This window comes from Musca autumnalis, unplaced genomic scaffold, assembly GCF_047663935.1.
Source record: "Musca autumnalis isolate F117 unplaced genomic scaffold, ASM4766393v1 scaffold_1, whole genome shotgun sequence".
Classification (NCBI taxonomy): domain Eukaryota; kingdom Metazoa; phylum Arthropoda; class Insecta; order Diptera; family Muscidae; genus Musca; species Musca autumnalis.
Genome location: NW_027411644.1, coordinates 327,752,585 through 327,763,106, shown reverse-complemented (window position 1 = coordinate 327,763,106; position 10,522 = coordinate 327,752,585). Strand labels below are relative to the sequence as shown.

Sequence of the window (10,522 nt, the reverse complement as noted above, 5' to 3'; positions counted from 1 at the left end):
GTGTACGAAAAGTATTAATTTTGGTATCGTTGGTAGTGGGAACGATTAGAGGCGGTATTGTGAACGTGGGACAATATTCTAAATTTTTCTAAATTGGCGATGTTGTGAACATTGAACAATATTTTAAATTTAACAGAACATTGGTGTCATTTTTTCTTGGGATAACTTTTGCAATTTTGTTTGTTGGGGTAAGGTAGGGAAGACTGTAGTTTCCTTTCTCGCCTTAGAAACTCATCAGAGTTCCATTTTTTCCTGTTTGCGGATATTCTCCCCCGAAGTTATTTTTCAATAACTTCTTCTAAAAAAAAAAAAAACAAAAAACTGTTTATAACCAAACATCAGTCGTTGGCTCGAAATATAAGAAAAGAAACAAGCTCCATGAGAACTTTTTCTTTTTAACTAATAAATTAGTTGTTTTAAAACAACAACCATGGGAGTTTAAAAAAAAAAAAAACAACATTTCCATATTTCTCGAAATAACGACCAAAGTCCCCCAAAATTGTACGGCTTATATTCTTCCAAACTTAGTTTAAGTCCGAAAATTGACATATCAATTCACATAGCTCCTTCATAAAGGTAACTTCGGATATTGCATGACCAGTTGATTCTACCATTCTTCGAGCCTATTATAAAGTTTTTTTTCCGAAACATGCCTTACTATTTCTTTGTGACATTTTAACGCAACCCTCCAATTTTTTAATTTTAATAAAGCTTGAAACACTTTGCCTAGGCTGATATTACACAAATCAAGGCACATATCGAATCACAGCTTAGAAGTAGTTGACACTAGCCATCGATGTCCCATGTGTCGAAATAAAAGCATTCCATATCTACGCACACAGACAATGTGGGGACGTAATTTCACTGCATTAGCGGTGATAAAGAGAAGCAACGCGACATGATTCCCCGAACAACGAGGATATACATTCATAATGATGTTTTTGCCCACTGTTACTAACACAAAAATAGATCTGTCAGGTTATTCAAACGTTTATACAAACTCTTAGTCCATATTTATATTAGGCAATTTTCCTAGCGGCAATTGTCAGTTTGTTGGAGAGAGAGGTGAGGCATATGGTAACCCTTTGCCTCTCATCATCCTCTCTCACCAACAAACTGACAATTGCCGCAAGAAGAATTGCCTAATGTAAATACGGACCTACAGAAATTCATCTGTTAACGCACTGTGGGGAAAGTTCTTCACTGAGATTGCAAGTTCTTGCAGGAGAAATTTCTTCTTGCGATAACTTGAAAGTAACCAGACACACATAATATACGTTTACGATTTTTACTAATTACACATTTAATTTATTTTAGATGCAGTTTTGTGATATAACTTTCGGATTGGTGCAAATAGCGGAGATATCAGATACATACATATATTATCATGTTTACATTATGACGCCGTGCTCAAATATATTCCCATGGACTCCTATTTAGTTTCTTCAAAGGTTCATCCTGATCTTCAGAGGAACTTTTTGTGCAGATATTTAGCGATCTTCAACCTTGTCCTACGACGCACCACCAGCCAATGGACTAAAAGTTCCATTCCAAACACCAACAGAGCAAACAATTGCAAGATGAAATTCAAAGCAAACGGCCCAATAACCTGATTCAAGGTAAGGCTTTTAAATGGCTCCTCATGAGCCCGTTGGATTTCTTCGACAATTTTGCGACGCATATCCAAATCTCGTCCCCATTTGTGCAAATGGCCCGACTCAATGATGTGCTGGATGACAGGATTGATTTTATGCAGCAAATGGAACTTTTTCGGCAACAACATGGTCACCAAATAGACATAGATGTTCTCATTGCGATCGAAACAGTAGAGATTGTCTCTGGGTATGCGGGGATTGTAGAAGGAATGTTGTCGTGAAACGGCCACAGCTAATTTGGGATCAACAGCGGCACGGTGCAGGCATTCTTCAATGTTGTAGCACATGTGAAAATGTTCGCGAACATAACGAAAGGTCTGCAGATAAGGGAGGTGGGAGGTTAAAAGAGAGATCAATTAAATTTGTAATATTTGGTTTGATTGATTTCCCCACAAAATGCCAAATGAAGGACTTCTTTACTTACCTCTCCTTCCTTACTCAAATGACGCACATTGTCCACACTACCCATGACGTTCATACGATTGGCATAAATCTCTTCGATGTGACTTATTTGATAGGATGATTTGGGTGTTGTAAGGGTACTTATTAGAAAACTTTGATAAACATTGCTGAATATTAGACCCATAAAGAAAGTGGTGCCAAAGCATAGCTGTAGACTGGTAGGTATGCGCGGCAAACTTACCGCTTGACTTAGTATAACGCCCATAACATATATGTTGATGCTGAAATAGCTTTTCATAATGTGCAGGCGAAGTCTGAGGAATTTTTGCGACATGGCTATGCCAAAGGAGGCGGTAAGTATGAAGAGAACGGTAAGTAGCCAAGCTGTGGTGTCAAAGGTTGTCATGAAATTGAATAGATTGTGTGCACGCCTAGCCTTGGCAACACACCAGGTCAGGTCATCTTGTAGATATGGTACTGTACTGGACACATATTGACTTATGCTGGGATCCTCATCTATGCCACCGATTACCATTTCAATGTCCCTGAAGGAATACAAATTATAAATACTTACTAAATAACCGAACGAAGAAAAAGACATTGAACTATAAAGTGTTCTATAGAACAGAAGACCTTGGTAGGGGTAATCTATAGAGCAGAGGAGTCAGTAGAGGTCTTCTATAGAGTAGATGAGCTCGTTAGGGGTCTTCTATATAACAGAAGACCTCAAAAGGGGTCTCCTATAGAACTGAAGAACTTGGTAGGTGTCTTCTATAGAAGAATACCTCGTTAGGGGTCTTTTATAGAACAGAAGACCTTGGTAGGGGTCTTCTTCCATTTAACAGAAGACCTCGTTGGGGGTCTCCTATAGAACAGTTGACCTTTGTAGGTGTCTTCTATAGAATAGAAGACCTCGTTAGGGGTAGTTAATAGAACAGAAGAACGCTGTAGGGATTTTCTAAAGAACAGAAGACCACGGTAGGGGCTTCTATAGAACAGAAGATCTTGGTAGGCGCCTTCTATAGATTGGAGACCTAGTTTGGGGGGTCTTCTTTAGAACAGAAAACATCGTTAGGGGTCTCCTATAGAAAAGAAGACCTCGTAGGGAGCTTCTATAGAATATAAGACCTTGTTAGGGGTCTTCTATAGAATAGAAAACTTCGTTAGGAGTCTTCTATAGAATAGAAGGCATCGTTAGGGGTCTTCTATAGAAACAGAGACTTCGTTAGGGGACTTCTATAAAATATAAGACCTTGTTAGGGGTCTTCTATAGAATAGAACACCTCGTTAGGGGCCTCCTATAGAATAGAAGATCTCGTTAGGGGTCTTCTATAGAATAGAAGAACTCGTTAAGGGTCTTCTATAGAGTAGAAGACTTCGTTAGGGGTCTTCTATAGAATAGAAGACCTCGTTAAGGGTCTTCTATAGAATAGACGACCTCGTAGGGGTCTTCTATAAAATAGAGGAACTCGTAGGGGTCTTCTATAGAATAGAAAACCTCGTTAGGGGTCTTCTCTAGAATAGAAAACCTCGTTAGGGGTCTTCTATAGAATAGAATACATCGTTAGGGTTCTTCTACAGAATAGAAGAGCTTGTTAGGGGTCTTCTACAGAATAGAAGAGCTTGTTAGGGGTCTTCTATAGAAAGAAGACCTCGTTAGGGTCTTCTATAGAATAGAAGACCTCATTAGGGGTCTTCTATAGAATAGAAGACCTCGTTAGGGGTCTTCTATAGAATAGAAGACCTCGTTAGGGGTCTTCTATAGAATAGAAGACCTCGTTAGGGGTCTTCTATAGAATAGAAGACCTCGTTAGGGGTCTTCTATAGAATAGAAGACCTCGTTAGGGGTCTTCTATAGAATAGAAGACCTCGTTAGGGGTCTTCTATAGATCGTTAGGGGTCTTCTATAGATCGTTAGGGGTCTTCTATAGAATAGAAGAACTCGTTAAGGGTCTTCTATAGAGTAGAAGACTTCGTTAGGGGTCTTCTATAGAATAGAAGACCTCGTTAAGGGTCTTCTATAGAATAGAACACCTCGTTAGGGGCCTCCTATAGAATAGAAGATCTCGTTAGGGGTCTTCTATAGAATAGAAGACCTCGTTAAGGGTCTTCTATAGAATAGAAGACCTCGTTAAGGGTCTTCTATAGAATAGACGACCTCGTAGGGGTCTTCTATAAAATAGAGGAACTCGTAGGGGTCTTCTATAGAATAAAAAACCTCGTTAGGGGTCTTCTATAGAATAGAACATCTCGTTAGGGGTCTTCTATAGAATAGAAGAACTCGTTAAGGGTCTTCTATAGAGTAGAAGACTTCGTTAGGGGACTTCTATAAAATATAAGACCTTGTTAGGGGTCTTCTATAGAATAGAACACCTCGTTAGGGGCCTCCTATAGAATAGAAGATCTCGTTAGGGGTCTTCTATAGAATAGAAGAACTCGTTAAGGGTCTTCTATAGAGTAGAAGACTTCGTTAGGGGTCTTCTATAGAATAGAAGACCTCGTTAAGGGTCTTCTATAGAATAGACGACCTCGTAGGGGTCTTCTATAAAATAGAGGAACTCGTAGGGGTCTTCTATAGAATAGAAAACCTCGTTAGGGGTCTTCTCTAGAATAGAAAACCTCGTTAGGGGTCTTCTATAGAATAGAATACATCGTTAGGGTTCTTCTACAGAATAGAAGAGCTTGTTAGGGGTCTTCTACAGAATAGAAGAGCTTGTTAGGGGTCTTCTATAGAAAGAAGACCTCGTTAGGGTCTTCTATAGAATAGAAGACCTCATTAGGGGTCTTCTATAGAATAGAAGACCTCGTTAGGGGTCTTCTATAGAATAGAAGACCTCGTTAGGGGTCTTCTATAGAATAGAAGACCTCGTTAGGGGTCTTCTATAGATCGTTAGGGGTCTTCTATAGATCGTTAGGGGTCTTCTATAGAATAGAAGAACTCGTTAAGGGTCTTCTATAGAGTAGAAGACTTCGTTAGGGGTCTTCTATAGAATAGAAGACCTCGTTAAGGGTCTTCTATAGAATAGAACACCTCGTTAGGGGCCTCCTATAGAATAGAAGATCTCGTTAGGGGTCTTCTATAGAATAGAAGACCTCGTTAAGGGTCTTCTATAGAATAGAAGACCTCGTTAAGGGTCTTCTATAGAATAGACGACCTCGTAGGGGTCTTCTATAAAATAGAGGAACTCGTAGGGGTCTTCTATAGAATAAAAAACCTCGTTAGGGGTCTTCTATAGAATAGAAGATCTCGTTAGGGGTCTTCTATAGAATAGAAGAACTCGTTAAGGGTCTTCTATAGAGTAGAAGACTTCGTTAGGGGACTTCTATAAAATATAAGACCTTGTTAGGGGTCTTCTATAGAATAGAACACCTCGTTAGGGGCCTCCTATAGAATAGAAGATCTCGTTAGGGGTCTTCTATAGAATAGAAGAACTCGTTAAGGGTCTTCTATAGAGTAGAAGACTTCGTTAGGGGTCTTCTATAGAATAGAAGACCTCGTTAAGGGTCTTCTATAGAATAGACGACCTCGTAGGGGTCTTCTATAAAATAGAGGAACTCGTAGGGGTCTTCTATAGAATAGAAAACCTCGTTAGGGGTCTTCTATAGAATAGAAGACCTCGTTAGGGGTCTTCTATAGAATAGAAGACCTCGTTAGGGGTCTTCTATAGAATAGAAGACCTCGTTAGGGGTCTTCTATAGAATAGAAGACCTCGTTAGGGGTCTTCTATAGAATAGAAGACCTCGTTAGGGGTCTTCTATAGAATAGAAGACCTCGTTAGGGGTCTTCTATAGAATAGAAGACCTCGTTAGGGGTCTTCTATAGAATAGAAGACCTCGTTAGGGGTCTTCTATAGAATAGAAGACCTCGTTAGGGGTCTTCTATAGAATAGAAGACCTCGTTAGGGGTCTTCTATAGAATAGAAGACCTCGTTAGGGGTCTTCTATAGAATAGAAGACCTCGTTAGGGGTCTTCTATAGAATAGAAGACCTCGTTAGGGGTCTTCTATAGAATAGAAGACCTCGTTAGGGGTCTTCTATAGAATAGAAGACCTCGTTAGGGGTCTTCTATAGAATAGAAGACCTCGTTAGGGGTCTTCTATAGAATAGAAGACCTCGTTAGGGGTCTTCTATAGAATAGAAGACCTCGTTAGGGGTCTTCTATAGAATAGAAGACCTCGTTAGGGGTCTTCTATAGAATAGAAGACCTCGTTAGGGGTCTTCTATAGAATAGAAGACCTCGTTAGGGGTCTTCTATAGAATAGAAGACCTCGTTAGGGGTCTTCTATAGATCGTTAGGGGTCTTCTATAGATCGTTAGGGGTCTTCTATAGAATAGAAGACCTCGTTAGGGGTCTCCTATAGAATAGAAGACCTCGTTAGGGGTCTCCTATAGAATAGAAGAGCTCGTTAGGGGTCTTCTATAAAATAGAAGAGCTCGTTAGGGGTCTTCTATGGAATAGAAGACCTAGTTAGGGGTCTTCTATAGAATAGAAAACTTCGTTAGGAGTCTTCTATAGAATAGAAGGCATCGTTAGGGGTCTTCTATAGAATAGAAGGCATCGTTAGGGGTCTTCTATAGAAACAGAGACTTCGTTAGGGGACTTCTATAAAATATAAGACCTTGTTAGGGGTCTTCTATAGAATAGAACACCTCGTTAGGGGCCTCCTATAGAATAGAAGATCTCGTTAGGGGTCTTCTATAGAATAGAAGAACTCGTTAAGGGTTTTCTATAGAGTAGAAGACTTCGTTAGGGGTCTTCTATAGAATAGAAGACCTCGTTAAGGGTCTTCTATAGAATAGACGACCTCGTAGGGGTCTTCTATAAAATAGAGGAACTCGTAGGGGTCTTCTATAGAATAGAAAACCTCGTTAGGGGTCTTCTCTAGAATAGAAAACCTCGTTAGGGGTCTTCTATAGAATAGAATACATCGTTAGGGTTCTTCTACAGAATAGAAGAGCTTGTTAGGGGTCTTCTATAGAAACGAAGACCTCGTTAGGGGTCTTCTATAGAAAGAAGACCTCGTTAGGGGTCTTCTATAGAATAGAAGACCTCATTAAAGGTCTTCTATAGAATAGAATACCTCGTTAGGGGTCTTCTATGGAATAGATGACCTCGTTAGGGTTCTTCTATAGAATAGAAATCTACAGTATGAAGGCCTCATTAGGTTCCTACCTCCTACCTTCGTAGTTCCTATCTTTGTAGTTGTATGTCTTTGCCGAGGAAATACAGGGAACTTACCCATCAATCAATTGTTGAAACAGATGATAGACATTTGTATTCTCCACCTGCATATCGATGCTAATGTGCAATCGCTCAGCAATAGTTTGAATCATTTTGTATTCAATGCCATTTAAACGTATTTCCATACCACCTCCACCATTTGAAGTGAAATCGTCGTACGACTTATAATCGGATTCCACTGTAGTATCTGCATCATCCACGTAGTTATCACCATCATTGCCATAGTCGTTTTCGGAATTGTTGTTCGCTTCTGGAGGATTTTCATTTTTGTTCGCTGCTGCCTGTGTGTCATGTAGAGCTTCATTAAAAATGAATGGCTCCCAAGGACGATATGCAGCTACCAAAGGACAACCGCTTAAATCTTTGGGAAATTTATCCAGAAACAATGCTCGATACATTTCTTCAATATAAAATTTGGGACCATCATCGTCGTTTGCGGTTAAATGTTGTTGAGTAATTAGGAGGTTTGATGTATCCGAGTTAAAGGATTCTACATCATCTACTTTAGGCTTGGAATGAGTTGATGTTGTAGTGGGCCCTTGAGAGAATATGTGGGGATTTACTGGGGAATTGTTGTTAATGTATGGGGGAGTGTAATCTTTAGAGTTTTCAGCTTCAAATAGGTTCGAAAACGTTGTATTATCCGTATCAGGAATTTTGAAAGTTGTTTCTCTTTGCATTTTGAGGTCGCCAGAAAAAGTTTCAAAAGAATTTGATTTAAATTCTATATCAGTAGTACCGAAATTTCTCTCAACTTGATTTGGAAATCGAGGTGCTACAGTGTAGTCGATAATACTCTTTATAATTCCCAATGTCATATCATCTTCTGCTAGGGCCTTAGAGGTAACCTTTTGAAGATCTTGTTTTGATAGAAAGTCTTCCGAAAATTTGTCATGTGTTTCTGGTTCTTTTAAAGAAATTTCGGTGTTGTCTTCAGGTCTTTCAAAAGATTTTAAAACATTTGGTAATGGAGTTGTGGTTTCTTCGATTCCTTTGGTACTTTCATCGGCTTTTATCGAAGACATTTGTTTGGTGGTTTCGGATAAGGTCTCTTGTGTCTTTTCAGTTGTGTCATTGTTCCCTTCATTGTCCTCATTTCTTTTCGTTTCAATATTAGGCTCATGTTCCGATTGATTTTCTTCATCAGCATTTTCAGCATTATCATTGGCTGTTTCATTTCCTGTTCCATCTTCTATTGCAGTTTCTTCTATATCTTTGATAGTAACTTCTGAATTTATGGAGGACACTTCATTGGTTGATTGAGAGGATGATTCAAGGGGTTTTTCAATTGATTCTTCCGTGTCGTTATCCTCTATTTTATTAATATTGTTTTCATGGCCTAATACATCTTCCCCTTTGTCATTTCCTGGATTTTTAACACCATCCTTGCCTGTTTCATTTCCATTTTCATGTTCTGTAGAAGTTTCTTCAATATCTTTGGTAGCAATAACTGGTTTTACAGAGGACAATTCATTGGGTGACTGAGAGCTTGATTCAGGAGACTTTTCAGTTGATTCTTCCATCTCGTTTTCCTCTACTTTATTATTGTTGCTTTCATGGTCTCTAACATCTTCGTCTTCGTCATTTCCCACATCATTATCATCGGGTTTTTTATTTCCAGCTTCATCGTCATCATTTGAATGCTCTTCTCCTCCGTCCTCCTCATTCTCCTCTTCTTCCTCATCAGCATCATCATCGTCTTTCTCCGTATCCTTATAATCACACAAATCTAATGTTTCTATGGTTATAACCCGATTGCCACAATTATTATCCGGATGGTAGGGAAATACCGACTTGCCATAATAATAGGTCTCTTCCTCATTCTGTCCAATCACATTGACATTGTAGATTTTCTTGTTCATAAAACTCAGTAGGATTTCAATCATGATATCTGTCATTTCTTCCGTGGTCTCTTCCACCGATGACAAATACACCACAAATTGGGCCAATGGATTCCAATTCAAGCTCAGCTTCCAATTTTCAAATATTTCATCCATATCCTCATCATCCAAATTGTCGATGACCATAAAATAGCATTGAGGTTTTTCGTGCAGGACGAAGTTCGGCGTTTCTGCCTCACCACGCTTGTTTGACTCCCTTACCACTATGGACCAGGGATTTTGGGGCAAAGAATGTGCAGCCTGTAGCAAAGATTTTTGTAAATGCAATGATGCCGAGGTAATGGTGAAATGCAGTACAGATCCCGATAGTGATTCGCCGGAATGGAAATATTTCTCCAGCAAGGCCACTGTACAAACTATTTGTCCCGGATCATCCTCGGCCACCTTCATGAGATTCATACCGAAACCCTGAGCTTTGCCATATTTTAGATCGAAACACAACAGCAGCAGATATAACCAGAGATATTTTGTCATGTCCAAGTTAAATGTTGAAGCTTCGAAGGTTGCTAAATAACTGTATTTGATTTCGCACAGGTTTCAGTATAAATCGATTAGTAGTGCCAATTCAATTGTGTGGAACTGAAATATTTACTGTGTGGTTTTTGGGTAAACATTCTGACAAAATCGAAAATATCAGTTAAGGTTATGTTGACTTTGATGTAATCAAGTGCAACTTTTTTTATTTAATGATAGGAGGTTTGAGACTAACATGCGTGCACATTAGGGTTATGACTTTTTTACAACCTCGTATCCATGTATCATATTTTCACCTAAGGTTAGATAAAATCTTACACGGAGGAAAAATGGCCTCTCTAACATATCGACACCTCCAAATAATAGTATACTAAGTCTAAAAAGTGAGTTTTGCAGGAGAAGCTCTCAAAGTTTGGAAATTTTTTTAACTTCAGTACTATGCTAAGTCAATATTTGTTTATAACTTCTGTTCGGATGGATCGATCATTACCAAAATTAGACAGAATTTAAGTTAAAGGACGTTCGACACCTCCAAATAATAGTTTGCTAATTCTCAAAAGCGAGCTTTGCAGGACAAGCTCTTAAAGTTTGGAAATTTCTTTGACCTTCAGTACTATGCTAAGGAAATATTTGTTTATAACTTCTGTTCGGATTGTCCGTTCATTACCAAAATTTGACAGAATTTAAGTAAAAGGACGTTAAATATAAAAATGTAAAGCACTTGAAAACATGCTAAGTTGACTTAGCATACTATTGTTTGGAGGCGTCGATATGTCCCAAACACATTTTGCAGCAAACATATATTTGCTTGCAATCAGTCACAAACATAACATAGGTTTGGGTCCATG

General features: G+C 38.9%; 1 protein-coding gene across 1 annotated transcript; it reads right to left on the bottom strand.

The window, feature by feature from the left end:
- Nucleotides 1-1,372: 1,372 nt before the first annotated feature.
- On the bottom strand, nucleotides 1,373-9,674 carry Ir87a (Ionotropic receptor 87a). The gene is made up of 4 exons (XM_073967008.1): nucleotides 8,759-9,674; nucleotides 7,297-7,744; nucleotides 2,080-2,602; nucleotides 1,373-1,972 (listed from the first exon to the last, which is right to left on the bottom strand). The coding sequence occupies exons 1-4, from the start codon at nucleotides 9,672-9,674 to the stop codon at nucleotides 1,466-1,468; spliced, it is 2,394 nt and encodes a 797-aa protein (XP_073823109.1). The 3' UTR covers nucleotides 1,373-1,465.
- Between the last annotated feature and the right edge of the window lie 848 nt (nucleotides 9,675-10,522).

Excerpts from the sequence above, each read along its gene's own strand:
- Ir87a (XM_073967008.1), bottom strand. The coding sequence starts at position 9,674 with ATGACAAAATATCTCTGGTTATATCTGCTGCTGTTGTGTTTCGATCTA. Across the intron at positions 2,603-7,296 it reads TTTCAACAATTGATTGATGG|GGACATTGAAATGGTAATCG; the intron begins GTAAGTTCCCTG and ends GTATTCCTTCAG. Across the intron at positions 1,973-2,079 it reads ATTTGAGTAAGGAAGGAGAG|ACCTTTCGTTATGTTCGCGA; the intron begins GTAAGTAAAGAA and ends CCTTATCTGCAG.